The sequence below is a fragment of the Eucyclogobius newberryi genome, unplaced genomic scaffold (genome assembly GCF_026437365.1).
Source record: "Eucyclogobius newberryi isolate DKJ021-1_F unplaced genomic scaffold, fEucNew1.0.hap1 SCAF_9, whole genome shotgun sequence".
Lineage (NCBI taxonomy): Eukaryota > Metazoa > Chordata > Actinopteri > Gobiiformes > Gobiidae > Eucyclogobius > Eucyclogobius newberryi.
This window is the reverse complement of record NW_027316532.1, coordinates 34790086-34811993: the sequence shown is the minus strand read 5'-3', so window position 1 is coordinate 34811993 and position 21908 is coordinate 34790086. Positions and strand designations below refer to the sequence as shown.

At 40.1% G+C, this 21908-nt stretch overlaps 2 protein-coding genes across 4 annotated transcripts in view; one reads left to right on the top strand and one right to left on the bottom strand.

The window, feature by feature from the left end:
* Nucleotides 1–21908, top strand: part of cilp2 (cartilage intermediate layer protein 2) — a 117350-nt gene that overhangs the window by 16899 nt on the left and 78543 nt on the right. Inside the window, exon 10 of one of the 3 annotated variants that reach the window (XR_011925931.1) lies at nt 23–2335. The gene's annotated coding sequence lies outside the window, so the exon portion shown is untranslated. Of the gene's footprint in view, nt 1–22; nt 2966–21908 lie in introns of those variants that run through there. The other 2 variants (XM_072438480.1, XM_072438481.1) reach the window with 2 other exon arrangements.
* On the bottom strand, nt 3728–5790 carry LOC140353876 (Rieske domain-containing protein). Its single transcript, XM_072438635.1, has 3 exons — nt 5448–5790; nt 4763–4878; nt 3728–4483 (listed from the first exon to the last, which is right to left on the bottom strand). Exons 1-3 carry the CDS (start codon nt 5632–5634, stop codon nt 4385–4387), a joined length of 402 nt encoding a protein of 133 aa, XP_072294736.1. The 5' UTR covers nt 5635–5790; the 3' UTR covers nt 3728–4384.

Sequence of the window (21908 nt, the reverse complement as noted above, 5' to 3'; positions counted from 1 at the left end):
TCCTTTTTTTCATCTTTCCCAGGTTCTGATCCAGGAGTCAATAATGAAGATATAATTTAATGTTGAGTAGCATGAACTATTTCTAACAACCACAAACCCTAAGACTCACCATGTTTTAGTAAGACTGGAGTTGAACTCCCATACTTGAATCTTTCTCCAATGGCTTGTGCTTATATATGCGATACAGACAATCCTATGCATTTGCTTTTTCCCCTCACTAAAGGAAGGTATGTAAACAAAATGTTTCCCTCAAGTAAATCTAGCCTATGACCTTATTTACAGGTCACAAATCATTACTTGAAAGAACAAATAAGTCAACAACTTTAGAAACTCTAAATTAGAGGTACTTTCCCAAAAGACTTCTTCTGAAGAACCCACCCAGACGCCTCTGTGTTTTTCATTATCGCACAGTATTGCCCAATGCGACTGAGTCAAACAGCCTTCCACACCTCTGTCAGATGTGCCAAGACCGGGGCCTTTGCCAACAGGAGCAAGAATCACATTTAAATCAAAATGATTTTCGATGACATAATTTCTAGTCCTTCATACAATTCCACTTATCACCAAAACTTTCCAATTATGTTGTGAAATGCCTCATATTCTCCAAAACCTTCACAGTGTTTCAGAATGTAAATATGCTTGTTTCTAGTGCGATAATTAATCTTAGTTTGACTGGACATTTCCTGAAGGCCAATCTTTATAACGTTACAGCAGATGAAAGGCATAACTTGTGGATCTACAGCTCAGATCTTTAACGCTGTTCAAGCAACATAACAGAGTAATCATTATATTATTATTTATGTTTAAAAAATAATCTCAACATATACCATAATGTACATGTTAGCGTATGCTGCATGACTCACCCAGTGTCATCCCCCAGCAAGGTAGAGTGCTACATAACAACATACAGTTTTGTTCAGTGTTAAATAATAATTGCGTTCTGAAGCAAATATGTATGGGGATGCCACTTACTGAGTTGTTTATCAGCTGAATAGCCACTTTCAGACTTCAGGGGGAAACTCTTCGAGCTGAACTAATCCAAAGGCCAAATGAGGTTTATCATGGTCCATGGAGAAACAAGGAGCGGCTGACAAGTAAATATAAGTTTGCAGTTAATTAGAAAATAAATGCCACAATCTCTGTGGTGCAGTTACAAGTGACTTTCAGAAATGCCTTAAAACTACAGTATGTAACTTTTTAGCCAAAACTATTTAAAATATATATATATTTTGGATGATTTTATTGCACTAAAACATTATTCATAACTGTGTCCTTACGTCTTCACAAACCTGACTCGTAATTGCCCTGGAGGAGCCTTCTGCTTGTTTCGATGGACATGTTGTTCCTTTAGCATTGTATTCCACAGTATTAAAGGCATGAGGCATAAGAATGGTACAAAGTGTTCAGAAGTATTGTATTTGTAAAAAACATGCTTACAAGTACTGTGCTGTGCCTTTTGGTGAACATGGTTCGACCTTTACCACATTGCTCCCAAACTTTCATACAGTCCAATTAATAAAACTAAATCATAATTTTAATAAATGTAATCATGCATATGGTTTATTCTTCAGTTCATGAAAGCCTTATTCTGAGCATGTGTCCAGGTTTTAGCCGTCTTTGGGTGGCATGTTAGGTAAGTTTTACTTTGAAGAACACTTCAGAGAGAAAACACGACAACCTCTCACCCCTAAACCATTACCCACGACTCTCTTAATCATTGACATTCAAATGCATAATTCAGTGCAATGTTCATATGAAAATAAGTTGTCTTCAGGGCTATTGCTTTGAGTGAAAAGGTAATTGAATCCAGGTGTAGCATGAGCTAAGTCCCAGTATGGAGCAGTGCCATGTGAGGTGAGCGGAGAAGCACAAGAAATATACAAACAAAAACAAGATTGGCCATTGATGGTTTGAATCATTTTAAGGTACTGCTTGGTAAATTGACAAAGGTATCGGGAAAGTATTAGTTGTCTTTGGCTTGGTGGTCAATGGGTGAGTTGTGGACTTACCATAAAAGTGTTTGCACATGGAAGAATGCAATTTTTGCTTTGACAGAAGAGTTGGCTCATTGTTGAGGAGAAATTATCAGGGGAATTTGAAGGACAAGGTAACAATAACAGTGTGAGCACGGCGTTATGTAATCTTTGAAAGATGTGGGGCTTTCTCTGAACAGTTACTCTGTCATCTGGGAAACTTCAAACAAGATTTTTGTGATGTTTGGTTTAATGATTTATGAAAGAACTCCCAGTCCTTTCAAACAAGGGGAGGGATTTCAGGACAATCCACGTTATACTACAAACTATTTATTTTCTCACTGTTTTTTCCCATGCATTTTGTTACTTTGGGTGTCCATAAACATCAAATACTACTATAAATGTTGCTGACATTCCAGGAACATCTTTGATGGACCATCATAGTAGGAGCAAGTAACAAATAGTAGTACGTTTAGTGTCCCTGTGCAAAGAGATGAATGGTGTCGTCCTATGGGATTAGTTTAGTTACAGGGATGATCCTTAGTAACAGGGATGATCCTTGAATTAAAATAACAAAAATCATCCTGCTTCATGTCACTTTAGGAATTGGACTTTACAATTCAAACAATATTTAGATTTTGTTCGGAAAACCTTATTAAAACATTAATCAGACAAGTCTAATGCAATTTCTCATCTGTGCATTGCGGCTCTCAGGGAGATAATTACTTACTAACTTATTCAAGAGGTCATTGTCAAACTTCCTGGAGTTTCCGCAGAGTTGTACATTTACCACTAAGCTCCAGGAAAGAATCCTGAAGAATTACATAATCAAAACCTGACAACTTTGAAGTAGCCTGGAGTATTGCGCATGGATGCCAGTCCTTCTGTTTCTGCCTGAGTAATGATTTTGTAAATTGTGTTTTGTATAAAATTTACTATAATTGTATGGACAAGGCGTGTAAATAAACAAATTACATGATGTAAACTTAAAATTGATTGGTATTTTTGATGATTGTATGTTATTGACACCAAACATCATTGTCTAATTTATCTTGTTTATTGTGTGTTCCTTTGTTAGAACTCAAGAATTTACATATAAAACATAAAACAAGATTGCTACAACCATATTACTTCCAAGCTATTTATGATCAGCGTGCTACAACCCCATCGTGTGACTATTAACCTGCAGGTGGTGATTGCGTGCCATGAGGTGTGAGACGTGAGCAGCGCTTTGTATTATTTCTGTAATAAACTTACACAGCAGAGAGCGAGACAGAATAGTGTTGAAGTCATTTGCTAAGTGACACTGCTGAGAACACCCTCTGTGTATCTGCCAGAAAATTAGACCCAGTGTGAATAAAGACTATGACTGCCATTTATACTAAGGAAAAAAAAATAAAAAAATAGTCAGTGGACCTATAAAAAGTCACTGGTGCATTTCAGGACATTGACTTTCCTGCCATACTTTATAAGCTTATTGGACAAGGAGCAGAAAACATAACTTCAGTATATACAGAGAAACAAGAAGAAAAGTCAAGGGTGGACATCTCGACAACCAGTCATTTTCTTAAGGGAAATTATGTTTTTTGAGCACTTTTATTCTAAACTGAACCTGAACAGTTAAAAAAAACAGTTAAAAGAGTCATTTTCTATTCAATACTTCTTTGACTTATTTTGGCACAGTAAGATATTTGTTACATATTACCCACATAACAAAGGCATATCAACTAATAACTAAGAAATGCACAATTTGCGAAATGTTTACTTTTACAATTCTGTGTACTGAACCAAAAATAATCTAGAAACATTTCTTTCTGTTTAACAGAAGATAAAAAGTTAACTGAGGTCCACTTAATAACAAAAAAACACTGTCAGCTTCCCTTTTTATAACAAAATAACATTATAAATACATTTTTCTCATGATCTATTGGAGATTAGAGTTGGAACTCTTGCATCAAGGTTCAATTCTCAGACTGGTTCGGGTGTTTGTGTCTTATGTTTCCATATGTAAACATGAAACACCTTGTAATTTTGCTGCAATACACAAAGGTCACAGGCTCCGTCTCGTCCTCCACAGACAGTCTATGTGACATCATCCTGAGTAATCAGAGGAAGTGTTGTGTAGCAGATAAGGCTTGGGAATACTACAGACACAGTGTTCATCTGGAACTGCAAATCCAGGATGAACACAGATTGGGATTGTGTCGTTTTTCCACCGGAGATTTTGAGATGCCGAATAAACGTATAGTTCATTCTAAATACTATAGTGTGATGAATGTAATGACCAGTAGTGATCCATCAGCTTATCATCAGGTCTTCCACAGCTCTTGTGTTGACTTTTTATAGTGTTTAGAACATCTGGCCAGTAAGTCAAGTATTGAGCGTTCGATCCCGAGCTCCTTGGCTGGTTCTCATCTCTTCTGATCAGCAGGAAAAGGCTGAATGGAGAGCAGACCGACATGCTTCACGTAAACATCCCCATCCTCCAGCTTGACCTCATACACTTGTTGCTAGAAACATAAACAAGAAAACAAAATGGTTACAGACAGTTCATGGTTGGATTAGGAATGACACTGGCAGCGTTCTTTTGGAAAACTACTGCATATAATGTGAGAAAGTGAGAGTCGATCACTATCATCATTAGGGTAAAACTAACCTGTCTCATGCCATTGGACAAGATTACAACATGATGTAAAACTGTCGTCATTGATAGTCAATTACTTAGAACACAGAGAAATAACCCAGACTTCTTCCACAGACTGGTGTGCACACTCTGTAACAGAACGAACCTGTAAAGATGTGCCAGATCTCCCGGTCCTGAGCTCAAAGTCGTAGTCGTGCCAGGGACAGAACACCTTCAGCACCCCGTCCGCCTCCTCGATGTCCCCCTCACAGAGAGGGCCACCTGAGGACACAGCTTCATTTAGCACACGCGGGGAAACTTAAGCATAACAAAAGAGATGGACTCTTAGTGAGACAAAGGCAATGTTATTTTGATGTGATGTTATGTTCATTAGCAGACATGGAGTTATAGACAGACCGTCATCCCGATTCTGGAGCCAAGAACTAACCCTAAACCTAACCTTAACCCTAACCCTAACCTTAACCTTAACCTTAACCCTAACCCTAACCTTAACCCTAACCCTAACCCTAAACCTAACCTTAACCCTAAACCTAACCTTAACCTTAACCTTAACCTTAACCCTAACCTTAACCTTAACCCTAAACCTAACCCTAACCTTAACCCTAACGCCTAAACCTTAATGTTTAAACCCGAAAAAAAAATTAACTGTTCCAAAAGCGGGAGTCGAACTCAAGACTTCCCACACGCGAGTCCGCGTCTTTAACCGGATGACGGTCTGTCATTAGCAGTAGTGTCGTGATGATGCTGCGTGCTAGCGGAGGCTATGCTAGCAGTGTTTACATGTCAGCTCATGGATGTATTACATGACCAGCTCATGGCCGGGGCTTTACCGGAGTGCGCACAGCGGGCGTCCATGGCATAAAAGTCCCCCTTGACATAGAAAAGACACACGTCTGCGTCGGAGCCGAGAGACGAGTGCAGGAGTCGGCAGCTCTTGTCGGAAAGCTCCGCGGCCGGGCCTACGCGCCGCCACGAGCCGCCCCCCGTCTCCTCGTCATCTCCAGAGCCAGAAGCCATGAAGGACGCCGCCGGGAGCTGTTTTTCTAATTTGCGCTACGACAGATTGCCATTTTCCCGACTGTGAAAAGAGAGTCGGCATTTCGCTTCGTGAACACATTCCATCTGAAGTGGGTCAGAGCCGTGTCTGGTCCACAGTCCCGCGCCCGCTCCGCCTCCAGCTGCTGCAGGCGCCGCTGTCTGCGCCGCGATGCCATGGCAACGGCTCCAGAGCCAGAGCTGCCTTTATCTGACCCTCAATGTGCACGGAAGTCATTATGGTCTATTTTAATACATTATAAGATTACAATGTAAAGAATAGACTGTGGAGGACAAAAAAAGATCATGTAAATGCTTTACATCTCAACACTGAACAATAAGGGCCAGTGAACCATGGCTTGAATCCATAACTGACAATAAATACATACCGGTAGTTATGACCTGTCTTCCTTCAATTTTTATTCACTTTTTTTATTCACGGCTTCTAATCCTTTGGAGAATAAGGCCTGTTCTACTTTCCTGATGGGAGTGATGCATAACAGAGGCCCCTTGTTCTGACTTTGGAGCTGGTCTAATACTTCATGGCCTCAATACACCACGGGAAAGCATTTAAGATGTCTCTCAGGCACGACAAAGCAGCTATAGAAAGCATCTTTCCGTCACCCACAGTAAAGAAATGGGAGCTGTACTTTTCTGACAGATTTCAAGCCAAACCAAGCCTATGTCCTGAGTCATAACCGTTTATTTAATAGCGCCATGGTCATAACCCACTTTCAGCTCCCCGTCACAACCTGTTGGTGTTTGAACTCAACATCTGAAGAACGTTTTGATTAAGCCCTTGAATCCTGGACCCGCCACTGGTCACTCAGGTGGTAATGAAAAGGCTGATAGTTGACCTGAACCTTATGTCTGCTGTTTTGAAAAGAACAGACTGCAGGTGTGAAGTGACCCACAGCTCGCCTCTAACACGGCAAAGAAAGTGTGAAAATCGCTCCTGGGAAAGCAATTAGACAAGATTGAAATGATTATTGAAAGAAAGGAGAGAGAAAACATGAAATCAAAATGATGTACTGTGGAAAATATGAACTCGAAGGCTGGATGGGAACAATAAACAATGCTGAAAAAGTGCACAGCGGTCCAACATGATCACAGGGGCACCAGCACTGTCCATAAATCCATTACTGTAACCAATGGACATGGAGGACTTGCATCCAGAGGGCAAAATTCGGTGTGGAGTACGTCGGGCCTGGATATGGGTTTTTGACTGAAAGCAGAGCCCATTAACATCCATCACTGTTGTCTCATGTTGTTCACTGCGCAGCGACTACCCTCAAAACCCGCCCGACTCATCTGCCAAACATGGACCCCCGCCAGCGCTCCACACAACCTGCTTTTCATTAGCAAAGCAAATGCATGCGCCAATATAGAGACACCATACCTGCTTCACTGAGCGCTTTTAAGTGTGTCTTGTTTCATGTTGGGGTTATATGCAGTGCACTGCCGACTGGGGCCTGCTCCGCCCGCTGGAACCGCCAACGCAGCACACTCCTGAATGTGCTTTAAAGGTGCTCGGTGTCATTTTTCTACATTTAATCAATTAGAGGTGTTTTAATTGTCAAAAACATGCATTCTTACTGAGCGTGTCACCTCTCCACAGATCCCTGGCTCCTTTATAAAACTTTACGTGGAAATTCTTCTTCATCTATAAACCGCTACATAGATTCTCACTTTTCATCTCCCTGAGCTCAGTTCTCCTCCTGCTTCGCCTCTGAAACCCCAGAAGCACAAAGTTCAGAGTTTTTGGGACCGGACCGCTCAGTTCCACGTCACGTCGTCATTTTCTAGATCACAATCTGCACGTAGAAAGTCACGTGTGCAGCGGTTTTGTACGTACGCGTGGTTTATAAATGAGACCAAGCCTAAAGTCCCCCTCAGCATGAAGATATTTAAGTTTAATGCCACGCTATGAACTATTTCAGGAAAAGTAATAACTTTTCCAACAGGAAAGTGACAAAGGTCAAATGGCACAATGTGTACATGATCATTGCATTGTAAACTAATCCATACAAGGCATATGAGCTTCATCTAAATGGGTTAAGAAACTATTTTAAAAATGCAAATAATACTGTTTTTTAACACGCGTCATGACAGTGATTTCATTTACATATCAAATCTGTTTGTCTTCTTTATGTAAAATATTAAACATGACACATTTTAAGAGGAAAACATCTGATTTAGCTACAGAATGTGACGTGCACTGACCAAACATTGTACAATTGCATTATAAAGAAGTAAAATACATGTATTTTATTCACCTTTATGAAAATGACTTCCACACAACACGAGACATTAGAAACATGCCTGTCTTCACTTCTAATCCAAATACATCTTTGAAGTTCAGTTGACAGGAGACAGGAGCCACAGCTTAAGTCCTCGGCTGAGTCCCAAAGTCTGGACCTCAATGAGTCCACAAGGCCCAGGACGGTCCGTCTGTGAAAACGATAAGTAGTTCAGGGGCCAGTCAGGGGCCCTTTATGCACACTTTATACCAGTCGACAGTGCTGCTGTCTTTGCTTGAGGGAAATATCCACAACACATGTCCCTAATGTCCAAAACGGGGACTGTGTGGAATGTCTGTAATATCAAGTAGAACACTCTGAACCAGTGCTACTTTATACAAATACAGCATTTAGCAACAATCGCAATCACATTGAACCACAGCATCCCATTTTCATTAAACCAAATAGATAACCCGAGAGTGCTGAAATTGTGTCTTTGCTATTTGTGGGAACAAGATGAAAAATGAACAAAAAAAGCATGACTTATTCAGATTCAGGAAGACGAATGGCTTCAACCACACATTTTATTGCAACCCGATGTTTAAATTGGCTTAAATATGGCCTAATTGAGTTAAGGTTCTGTGTTTCTGTGTTGAAGCCTTGTGTTTTTCAAGCACATGTACACTTGGCAAACAAAATCACTGCACACTTAAACTATACTGCAGTCATTTGCACTTGTAATGTATTCAAATCTCGATCTCATCATAAAAGTAAAGCATGTTGTGATCCCGTTGATGCCTCCTGCCACTGAACGTTTTTGAAATGCTCCGCTGTGTTTACGAGGACATGAGGACGTATGGAAAAGTGCACCGTACACTCACCCTGTGTGCACCGCGCGGGCCTGTAAACCCTCTCACTATTTGGCTGTTATTTGACCTTGTAGAGCAATAATGCACGGTCTAATGACACGGCATGGGCTGCTCACATCATTACCGACCTGCAGCGTTTAGCTTTTGGACGCAGCCGCTGTAGACTGAAGGCATCATTTGGTTTAACAAAACACTAGTCGCCCCCTGAGGGACTTGGAAAGGTCGAAAGACAAGATGTTTCATTGGACAGAAGTTTGGTTGGAATTTAGGAAACTTGCAATAAACAAAAAGAAACACTATCCTGGTTACTGGCAGGACTGTCTCTACACGGTTTTGCCTGATTTGTTTTTATGACTAGTTTATTATTTGGTCCCTGAACTGTGCTTAAACCTGATGAAAAATATTGAATTTAGAGAAACAACATACTTTTATGTTGTTGCTGTGTTTCTTCCACATTTATGTAAAAAAAAACAAGCAAACCTCATGTTGTTTTTCATCAAACTGTTTTTTTTTTAATGTTTTGTTTAATTATTATCATATGAAAATAAAGATTTGTGCATGGAGCCATTGAGTCACTGTCTGTAAATTGTGCAGGTTGTGCTGTCCACCTACATTCATGTCTGCAGGAGAGATCGACATTCCTCCAGCTCAAGACACAATACATCTTGTTCCTCTGGCCTCCTGGTTCAGAGAGCTGGACAAAGTGTGATTTCATCAGAGGAAAATGCAGACAGGATAATGGGTTTGGAGAGAGAGCACATGCTGTATCAACTGTGATTTTATTGACAATATTGTTCATAAAATGCCACTGAAATTAGTGGAACAACACGTCCATATTTAGTCAATTCATGAAGCAAACATCTGATTGAAGCTGGTTCTTGCTCACATTTGACTTGACTGAAATAACATTCACAAATGTCACAATTGGCATTTCAAATCTTGATGTAATTGATTCTTGAGGTTAATGTACTGGATCTTGATCTAAAGGTCAAACATACGTATCCTGCCTATCCTTTTTTCAGATATCCTTTTATGTTCTTGCCCTTTTGTTTAGTTACAGTGGCTGTCCGTGCCTTACATCATGTCACGCCTGCAAGTTCTTGGAGACACAAGGAACCTGGAAGAAACATGAGCAGAACAAGCAAAACTCAGAAAGTGCTTGTCTGATCCAGGAATCAAAACCCTGCTCCTTCTTGCTGTGAATCATGTGTCTCTGACCCTTCATCACTGTGTCACAAACGAGTCAAAGCATTAGAGAACGATCCGTGGGACGTCGGCCTCGATATAAGAACGGCGACTATAGCGTGCAAAGAACAGAAAGCAATAAAATGTTGAATGATGGAAAGTACAATTGACAGTGGTCCGCAGAGACACGTTAAACCTTTTCCTCTGTCTTTCCTTCAGTAACCTAAGAAACCACTGTCCTGCTCTGAGCTCCCATCAACAAATTAGTGTTCCCTATGGTCAACGCTTTGAACTACAACTGCCACTGTCCCACCGGAGCGCTCGTTTTAACGGGACATTAGATATATTAGTATCCGAGAAGAGTTCCTTTAAACGTAGTACCATCGAGTCTGGGTTTGAAGTTGCCAAGGGCTTCCACACAGAATAGACACATAATCAAAGAGTGCGTGAGTCCACTGTTAAACATAAGTCTTTCTATTTGTAAAGCGTGTGACCTCCCAGGCAGAGCACCCTTTTGATGTTCCGCTATTTTGTTCCGAGGATAAACAAAAGAACCAAAATTCTACCACATTTACACCACATCAGCATATTTAAGCCTGGCTCTTATGTGAAAAAAAATGAAGGAGTAAGTGGACAAATGTATTCGTCTTCAACTTTAGACAGTGGAATTGAAGGATTTAGGGAAAGTTGTGTCGGCGTCGTTCGAAAGGCCACTTGAAAGAGAGGCGAGGATGTGGGTTGGATTCTGAATCAGACCACATCAGAGGACCTGGTCAGAAGGCCTGCCCCGTCTCTGGACTTCAGAGGTGGAAGCGATTTGTGAAAGAGGGTCTCGCTCATCTAGAAAAGTGAACTCCAACAGACAAAAGCTCCCCAGGATTCAGAGTTGGCTTGTTCAACTGATGCTGCAGCTAAACCGTGATCCACATCGTCTGCAGTCCCTGGCTACAGACAAATACTAGAGGGTTATGATTATACATAAAGAAGGGCCACAGCTGGGCAAAGGTGAGCAATAATTCACCACGAAATATAATGGAAACCACAGCCAGTACAAGGATAAGGGATTGAGACACATCAAACACATGCATTCGTCGCTAAGGTAACACAATTATAGCGTATTGACAAAATGTTTTTTTTGTTGTTGAAATAAATGTGCTATGCTTAATACTTGCACTTGGTAACTTTAGTGGTCTCTGGAGCTTCTTGTCTCTGGAGATGTTGTTGCTTTGGAATGTTCCACAGTGTGGCATTAAACAACTATTAAATTAAATATGTTTTTATTGAAAAAATGAAACAAAATACTTGAAGAACTTGTCGGCAGAAACTGTGTGCGAGATCACCTCCCATGCACCAGATCTGACCTGCATCACTTGTTTCCAGGGAGATTATGATTCATAGACCGCTCCAGGCCTTAACAGACAAGCAGGTGACGGCCCCGTCTCCAGAAAAGATACAGAGGGTCCACCCTTTTTATTCAGCAAAGTCAAGAAATCAGAAAGTGTGCGTATACATTTAAAAGTCACATTGTTCTGCCAGTGGAATCTCATCCTAAACTACTCAAAGATACTGAACTGAAAAGCCCTCTCTTTGCCCAGGCTCCTTTCACGTGTCCGCCTCTGTCTTTCATTCATTGCCTGCAGTCTGCTTACATATTTAGCTGACTGCTGAGGGATGAATGATAAACATCAGCATGTGTGCGGTGTCACATTGTCACACATGAATAACATGAGGGAGGGAGATCAAACCGCTTAGTGCACAATGCTGCTGAAAAGTTCAAATGCTGTGGATTAGTGTCACAATACAATACATTAGCCTTGTTTTCAGACTACCTTAAATCTTTATTTTCCATTGCTTGCAAAATATCCTTTCCATGTGATAAAGTAAGTCACCAAATCCCGCAGGCGCTGAGCTCAGATAGTAAGTGTGTTGATCCAAGATTTCAAAGAGGTTTGGGGCTTTATCAACAAAGACTACAGCAGGCATGCAACGGATATACATGGATTATTTGTTAAAGGAATATTATTCAAAATACAGGACATGAATAATCTATGTGGCCCCTGCTGGCTGTGATCTTTGATGTTAGTGTGTATCGTGCATTTATAAAATAACTGGTTTATTGGCAGCATTTGGTCATTAATAATGCATTAACCATCATTATTGTGGTCATCATCATTATGCAATTTCCCAAAAATATGTTTTTTTGAATGAGTTTTGGATTATTTTGGATGTCCATCATCTCCTCCACATCTGAGGAACAAAACCATCTCACCTTTGCCCACTACATGTCAAAACTCAATGTGTAATGGTCAAAAGTTCTATAAAGAAATGTGACTGAAACCCATGAATAAATGTCTAGGTTGATTAAAATGTGTCAATATTTCACATTACATTCTAAATACAAATGATTGAAGACGGTATTATTTTACATTTTTTCTACTACGGACAGACATTTTTTATTTTACTTACCACTTTGTGCTATGCATGACTTGCAAAGCCATTACATCCAACAAAATGTTTTTTTTATCCAGATCTCTGTATTTCTGCACTGCAAGACTGAACAAGACAGGGTGCAACATGTTAACCTTTCTCGCTGTCTAACTCCACTTTGAGTTTGGAGGGGAATGAACTTTCATCCTTGACACCTTTTTTCTACATTTTCTTGCATTTTTTTTAGTGCTAATAAGTTGTACTGGATGAAAGTAGTGTGGATGGAATAAGCACAAGGAATGATCTGGGGAAACTTAAGTCCTTATCAATTTTTGTTTTGGTAACGTAAAAAAGACTTTTCCAATAAGGTATAGCCCCAGGTCTGAAGGCCAAGATGGCACAACAAAAACTGCAATAGAAAATATCTTAAATGCAGTGTCCAGATAGTAACATATCATGTGAAGTTCACGCTTGAGGAAGTGGTTTGTAAGTTTTATCTAAAAATAATCAGCTTCTTGGAAACGGCACATTACGAGCTGTTGTGTGACACTGCAAAGGCACGGATTAAGCCATAAATACCATAACTGTAACTCATGCTTAGACACTTAACAGGCACTAACACCACTGCAGATTTTACTAAGTGAGCAAAATGGTTATAAATAGCCGAGGCGTATACGACTGGAAATTACTTTAACAAATGAGTTAAAGGTGCGCTATGGGACTGTTCTGGTGGAATCTGTTATTGCTTTGACTTGAATGTTCCACAGTATGGAATTAGACACATTGTTATAGCTAAAAAACACCTTGAGGAACATACATTCTTACTGTGAGCCGGTCGCTTCTCCGCAGATCTGACCCGTAACTTGGCCTGCTTGAAATTCAAAACATTTCCATGGAGACAAGCAGGCATTGTGCCCTACACCAGAAAAAAAAAGAATATCCAAAATTGTGATAGTTCAAGTAAAACTTTGAACATTTACCTTAAAGTATTAAAGGTTAACACATTGTAACACTGACTCCATCCGATTCCAGTTGAATAAGGACATTTACATTTACATTAATTGATTCGGTCAGTTGGACAGCTTACAACCAGAATAAATAATCAACTAAAATCAACATGCAATTCAATATGCATCACCATAAAAAGAAAATGGTAAAGTACTAACTTTAATTGAAAAGGGGACCAGCACTGATGTTTTCTCATATACTTTAGGACCATTTGGCAAACACACAGGTGTTTCTGCTGTTTGCTATCAGCTAAAGGTGACGTAAAATTTTATTCAATCACAGCCACAGCGTAAATGGAGAGACACCTACGGTGAGAGACGTGCAATCTCAGGCTGGCAAACTATGTTTTTAAATTGGCTATTTCTGTGAGATGTCACAATTTGAACTTGTGTATAGCTATGTGAGCTGAAAGGCTTTTTACATATCGTTTGGAGCTTATCATCCACTTTTTTGTCTTCATCCATTCATTCATGCATGTCTTAGTGCTGATTTTGAAACAGTTCCTGGACAGACCATTGCAACTGGGGTCAGGCACAGGTCAGTAAGCAGCAGGTTTGACAGTGAAATATGACAGCAACTGCGAGTCTATAGAACTGCTGCTACTTCGGTGTTAAACCCAGAGACGAAAGGACACGGGTGTTTTATCAATGTCAATGGCTCAAAAAAAAGGAAAATTTACATTTGTATATTCAATTTGAATTATTAGCCCTTATAAGACTCACAAAGCAGGCAATGCACAATCACTTGTGGTTTGATTTACAGTATATGTGGTTGTAGAATTCGATTTGTGGTAAAGCTTTCAGTAGTTATATACATATATACATACAAATCAACACAAAATCCTGCTCTTTCACAGCTGTTTCACTTCATCCGATAAGTCATATGTTTTCTCCATTCAAACGCCACTCTGATGACAAACACAGGCCGTCCAAGTCTTCGCTCCATTGTTCTCGAACTCATCCTCCTGGACCTCAGCCCATTCACCATCCAAATCTGCTCTATCTGCTGTCTGCTGCCAACATACCCAGAATACCTCTGTGCTTTATCCATCTAAGCACCCGTGTGTCCAAGCATTCCTCTTTTAAAAGTCAGCTCCGGGGGACTTTCAAGGGCAGCTGTAAATTTGGGCCCTGTTGGAGCCACTGTGCCGTGCATATTCAGCTTCTCCTGCTCAGGAGGGACATTTTGAAGGACAATTGCAATTAATAAAAAGTGAAACGAGAAATGCCATCTTTCCAGTCATGCTTTTGAGATGTAAAATATCCAAATGTCCCCCAGTAATTAAACTATGGCAATGTATCTATGACAACCCCTGCTGTCTCACCCCCTCACCCCACCTGCACCGCCCTGCTCTGCTATGATAGGCTCAGCAGCTGTCAATCACTACTTACTACAAAATCTGCCCTCCACCACCCCAGCATTACCGTTACAGAGTAAATTCAGGACCTGGACTGGGACTGAGGGGCCCCTGAGAGTGGTTTCAGAAAATGTTGCTCATTTTTAGGGTCCTAAATTTACGTGAGAGTAATGTTTTATGTGAGAGGACTCGTTCCTCGCTCTCACAAACCCTTTGCACATCATTAACATTAACATTCACATGCATGACATCTCCATGGAGTCAAGCAGGTGGCGGACACCACACCAGAAAAGTTGCACATTTAAGTGACCTTTTCCTCAGTCATGTTTAAGAGACGTAACAATATCTCCCAGGCTCCCAGTATTCTAGAAATGTGACTTATTCTCTCATTGATCTGATGGAATTGTCCATTCATTTTCCACCACTTGTTCCCATTAGGAGTCACAGGTGACGGGAGCCTATCCCAGTGATGCTGCACAGGGGCCAGATAGATGCAGGGTTAACACAAACACAGTGACACATACAGACATATGACATACAGGCTCCACCCAGAGAGATCGTGAGATGTTGGTCTGGCCTGGGAATCGAACCCATGATCTCCTTTTTGGAATGGTCCAATATGTATTTTTTCTGTCAATATCCAATATTTGTGTCGGCCTACGGGCCAAACAGCTGTGCAGAGTACCAGGCCTTTTCGGAGCCCTGCGATGGGTACTGGACAGTGCATCAACTAGGAACTCCATTGCTGGGGGATTTCAACACTTCAACACCGGCAGAGGGGCCCAAACCCAGAGATGGACCCCGGGATAATGAGACGCAATCGAGCTGAAGAATGAGTCCTCTCAAGGCTTGAGTGTGGGAGAGTGGGGAGAGAGAGAAGAGAAAAATAAACAGATTACTGGTATACTAAACAACTAACATCACAGCAGATCTATTTCAGTATTTTCCCCAAACTTCCCTCTTCTCACATGTTTTTTTTTTGGAGGATAATAAAACATGTCCAAGCTGATGAGTAAATCATATGAGAAGTAAATCCTATACTGTGTTTGGGCAGACATACCATTGGAAGCAGGTGTCAGGAGATGTGAAACCAGACGCAGTGCGCTTCTGGCCCAAGGTGATCTGGGGACAGGGTTTTCTCTGCTCACCGACACAGGATTATGTACCATTGCGAGATAGGGCAAAACACACTCAATCCAGTCTCAAAGGAACAAAGGATAGACTGGTTTGAGATGCACGTAGTGTCTCAAATTTAAACACATAAATACATTCCAAACTGACCATCCACAAATGTTAATCCTCATTATTCTTTGGTGAAACCCAAGAGAGAAAACTAAGGTCCAGTTCCAGTTTTAATTACAATTTTCATATTTGTACTTTATCTAATGCCCAAGTAGAAAAAGCGACAACATTATTTAAAATTTTAGCTGATGAATTCTGTGGTGAAATAAACATAATCATGATCTGTGGTTGTGTCTATGGTGAAATGACACAACATATAGATCAGTGCATTGTTTTCAGGGTGAATATTCATTTTCATAAACAGCAGAAGCAGAAACATACCTATACTTTGCCCATTTTTTTATGATCAAATACTAATATATTATTGTTACCATTCAATTTGTGCTGCTTCTCACAAGATGGCCTCCACAATTGCCATGACAACAGAACCCACAATCTCTCTAGCCTAAAGTATCGCGCATTGAGCTATTTGTGTTACCGTGGGGATGGTATTTTTGGCTTTCCCCCTGAAGCGGAGCTGTTCAGCGAATAGTGCGCGGCTAATAAGGAAACCAGCCAGCGTATTTTTTTATAACGCAATTCTATATTTAACCATTGGAGGCCAGTCTAAGAGCAAAACACTGCACCTTTCTCGCCTGATTCATATATCTCCCCCAAAATATACCACTGTCAGACTGTACGTTAGCCCAAGACATCTGGCTTCTCCATCGCCTGTACCCTTCTGTCCCGGGACGTCTACGTATCGGTTTACTCGCCGTCCCCTTCAACGGCACATGACCCAGCGCGCGCCTGATTTCCAAAATGGCCGACCACAAACTGAGAACAACTGAGAAAACACACACACACATCACTTTCTAGGTTTGTTTTTTGTTCAGCATTGACAAGGAGATTTGGCAGAGGTTAGAAGAGGAAATACAGCTTGACTTATAACCTGGTTTGAACCGAGCGTGACAGGAACAGCCTTTAGTTACACAGGAAGAGCATGATCTAAATCAATGAAGAAGTTTCAGTTTAAGGTTTATCAATTGTCCGACTAATGTTGAGTAACTGTAACTTTATTTGACTAAACAACGTAGTGAAACCGAGTACGGCCCAAATGCATTTTCTACTCAATAAAAACAACTGCAAAGTGAAATTTTCCCATCCTCTTATGGGCGAGAATTTGATACATCTAAATATGATTCCCATGTCTGCAGCGGACAGACAGCATATGTTTTTTGAGTTGAAATGATCAGAACTGAACACAAAAACACTGGTCCAGCTGACATAATTTATGTCTTTGTGACCTCATTCAAATGACCCTTTTGAAAAACGTTATTGCCCGTGTTGTTCCAACCTCTTGGACATTTACGTTTACTTATTATCTGTTTGGCTAGACCTGTTCTGTTTTATAGGTGAATATTGTTCTTGGATTGTTGGTTGTAACTGTGCTGGCTGGATGTGACGCTGTGGACGATCAAAAGTGCAGACATAAAGCAGGTAATAGAGGTTGAAATAAGAAGGAAAAGGTGAAAAACGTACTGTGGAATGGTTGGATTTGTGCATTGTACGCCGGGGGAAAGGTTTAAAACTTTTATCTAACAGGTCGATCTAAATATGTTTGCGGTAATTGCTGTTGCCATGAATATTTTTGGTTTACTGGTTGGTGGTCAGGCATTGCCTATGGATTAAACAAGGAGCCGTGTGCTTTCATGTGCTTTTATCTGGAAAGGTTTTGGTATCAGCAGTAATAGAATAACAGAGTGCGCTCTCTAACAGCGTTTAATGGAGCAAATGTTTCTTTGTTTCTTGTTGCTTTAGCCTTCTCAAAAGCTAAACATTTCGTTATTTGCTTTGGAAAACATTCTACTATTTTAATTTTGGCTAGCTCACGTTACATTAAACAGTAGTGTCTGGTCTTTCTATGTGGACAACTGACAGTAAATCCTTATTGTAATGTTTAGTCAAAGAGCGCAAATGTTTAACGTTTCTTTTAAAGGTGTTTCCTTATCATTCCTTATCACTGAAACTTGTGCTCTTGAGCAAATGCGTGTTCCCGACGAGCTGCTGTGTGCAGGTGTCCTGATTCTTATACTTTGATCACAGGCTTCTCTCTGCACCTCCAGCAAGTGTGGAGCGGTGCAGACTTCAGGAAAGTACGTTCCCCACAATGCATTTCATTGTAATGTTTTCAATATGCGCAGGGATTCTGCCGTAGCAACTGAGCAGCGAGCGCTAAGAGGAAACAATGGAAAGGAATGTCTTAACAATCAAACTGATGATATTTTAAATACATCTATGTTCAGCAAAAATAATGTAAAAACTTTAACCCTGTTGTTTGTGGCTGATTCAAGAAATGATCCAAACTAAACTGAGCTGTGGGTTTATGATTAAATCAGCTATGGTTTCAACAGCACTGACAGATATTTAAGCTGCAGTTTTTCTTTACAGCTTTTACGACGCTGTGCGGACTGTCCATCACCACAGCTGATGTTTGTCCATCACCACAGCTGATGTTTGTCCATCACCACAGCTGATGTTTGTCCATCACCACAGCTGATGTTTGTCCATCACCACAGCTGATGTTTGTCCATCACCACAGCTGATGTTTGTCCATCACCACAGCTGATGTTTGTCCATCACCACAGCTGATGTTTGTCCATCACCACAGCTGATGTTTGTCCATCACCACAGCTGATGTTTGTCCATCACCACAGCTGACGTCAAGTGTGGAAGTCGGACAGCAGCTTTTCACCTGAGTTCCTGAGTTCTTGTGCCGGGTACATGTGCATTTTTCAACTGAGAAAAACATTTCCAGAGTTCCAAAGGAACATGAATTCAGCATTAGAGCTCCAAGACACGCAGCATATTGGGGTTCTTTCGCAGTGCGTTAAAACATACTTCAAATAGGTTCATATGGTTTTGCAACCTGTTTATCAGATTCTATTACACCGAATAGTGTTTTTCTTATGCCTGCGGTACATGCTGGCCATAACATCACGTGACCCCTGCAGAGGAAGGATGCAGAAGAAGACATCTAAAACATGTCACGTTATGAGGAAAACACTGCACTGATGCGTTAAAACTGACATATGAACATTTAAACCACGGCCATAATCCAAAATAGTTAATTTGTTAATCTGACAACCAGCATGTTTGATATCTGTGCATGTCCGTGATATTCCTTATTTAGTCCCTTCATTCTTGACTCACAGCAGTTGAGCTGTTTCTATGGTTATGGTGCTGCCTGCAGGTAGTGATATAAAATAATGCCGACAGATTTGAGACTGTACTGACTTGTTTTTAATGTTGGGGGGAAAAATGCACTTTTCAAATAACCCAAAATAGTGTAAGATGATAACCAAGCGAGTTATTAGAAGAAAATATGGTCTGAAAAGTTCTATTACCATGCTGCCAAGACCATGGTCAAATCCATTCTGTAAACTCAACATACAGAGACTCAAATACGTTCCTGCCCATGCTGATTAGTTCCACAGTCTGTTTGTGCGGTTGTTTTAATTGTCTTCGGTGCCAAAGTGAACAGAACGAATCTAACTTTAATTGTCAATAAACACTTGAAAGAACTTTATTTTTATGGAAATCACAGGTGCGCAACTGCAATTTAAAGTGTTCAATCGTGCAAAGCCTAAAATTGATCTTCCTTCCATCACAACTTCTCAACTCATGTATAAAAACCTTTAAAACGTACATATTGTGCACCATACTTTTGTCATTTTCTCCAAATATGTAAACATAGGACAATACAGAATGCAGGATTTAGAGCACGCTTAAAATCAACATACTATTACATACAACTACTACATTTCCCAAATACTGTCCCAAAATGAAAAGTCCACACAGCCGACCGTCCTGTGATCCTCATTACGGACTCGAGATCTCCCCAAATGCTGTTTTTCTCTCTTTAACAACACATAAAAAACTGACCGTGAAACATTGAAAACAATTACAAAAAGCTGAGGGTTCATACTTGAGTCTAGACAGAGGAAGTGATCTAACAGAGCGCGTGGTCAGTTCACGGCAGCCTCTGGGCAGCACAACACACACGTTTATAGGACTATATCCACTAATATGCAGACAATAAGCCGACAAAGCAGACATTATTGGATATGGTTGATGCATGGATATTTTTTAACAAGGTTTCTTCATTCTCAGCAGCTCAAAAGCTATATTTAATTTCCACAACGCACACTTTTATTCAAATCCAAGTTTTATTTGCTGCCTTATGAGGTGATAACATCGGTGGTGTTTCCTTTGGAGCAGACAGGGAGCAGACTGGAGGCTCCTGGGAGCGTGACAAGAGATTTATGTTCTGATGCTACAGTATAACAGGACGTACAACCTGAGCATGCTCCATGGGCTGGACCCAGCGGATAAAGCAAGTTTGATTGACAGATTGGTGTGTCATTTGTAGGGTCAAAGGAATGAACCTACACCACGGTCAGATGTGTAATAACGGTCTTAAAACTGCAGTCGCTTCTTCTTCATACAATACAAAACTTTTAGTCTCTCCATATGTTTCAAAATGTCAAAGAACTGGCTTTATTGATGTTGATTGATGCAGAAAACAAAAATGTATGGACCATTTAAAAGAAGTAGAACATGATGTGATGTGCAAATGAAAAGTGCTCAGATCCATGTGAGTGATATCAGAGCAGATTCAAGACATTTATTGTAGTAGTTTACACATTTTTTTCCTTTAATTGGGGATTATGAAAGTATTTTTGAGTATATTTCCTGGATAAATACTTGACCCTGCACAAGTTCTTCACTTTATCGATACATATTTTACAACTGGTTACAATGAATTTGACTTGAAGATTAAACACAATTTCAAAGTTGTAAAGCAAATGGACTTGGCATTTTGACAATTGAAATGCTTAATTGTTGTTTGTGTTTTATCATTAAGACTTAACACTATAAGCTTTTAAATCAGATGTACTTTAAAGGGCCGAGCACACGCAACCAAGACTCACAGACTCAAAATATCAATACTTTTCAAATACTTTATAACACATATTTTATTATTAAAACTCAAAGCAGGTGCACACAGTAAAAATACACATTACATTACAATGACACTGCAATACTAACATAGTTTATTATTAAAACAAGCTCAGTAAGATACACAATAAATGTCATAAAGATCAAATACATTATATGGTTAAAAACACCTGCAAGTATTAGAAGTATTTAAAATAATTTCATGCTATTTTCTTTAGCACAGCTTGACATACTCTGTCAGATGGTTTGATATTCCTTATAGATTGTTGATTATTCCTTGTAGGTGTTAAAATAGTTGAATGGCAAAGCTTCAAGAACGTAACAATAGTGATTCAAATCAATAACTTTTATGTCAAACAGCCTCGTCCCTTCTCCCATGACAAATCTAAAACTGTTTATTATATTTTTTGAGATGAGCTTACACTAAATGTCACAGTCCATTAACTCCTCAAATCTATTCAAACAACCAAATGAGTGAAAGCTTTGAGAGTATTTTCATTAGCACTCTTCACAATCACACCACAGGACAATACTGCCCCCTCTTGGCTGTAGTGGAAACATGCAGAAAATATAACAACATTGAATTCTCAAGTCACGATGTCAGTCTAAAAAAAACGAATTATACAAAAATAAATAAAGGACTGTGCAATGAGAGGAAATAAGGTCAGATCTGTGGGTTTATGGGATTTCTTGCTGTGGCTGAAGTTATCCTACATGAGTATACATTTGAGCTACTCTTTCCACCTCTGTTTAAGGGCCTATGTCTGTGTTTCCAGCATTGTAGCATGTATAGGTCAAAAATATTTAAAAATGTACAGCAGAAAAAAGAGCACATCCTGTCGAAAACTTTAACTTGGAACAGGTTCAAATTTTCCAAATGCCATAACATGGAATGAAGCAGGATTTGATTGGATTTGTAAGTATAGT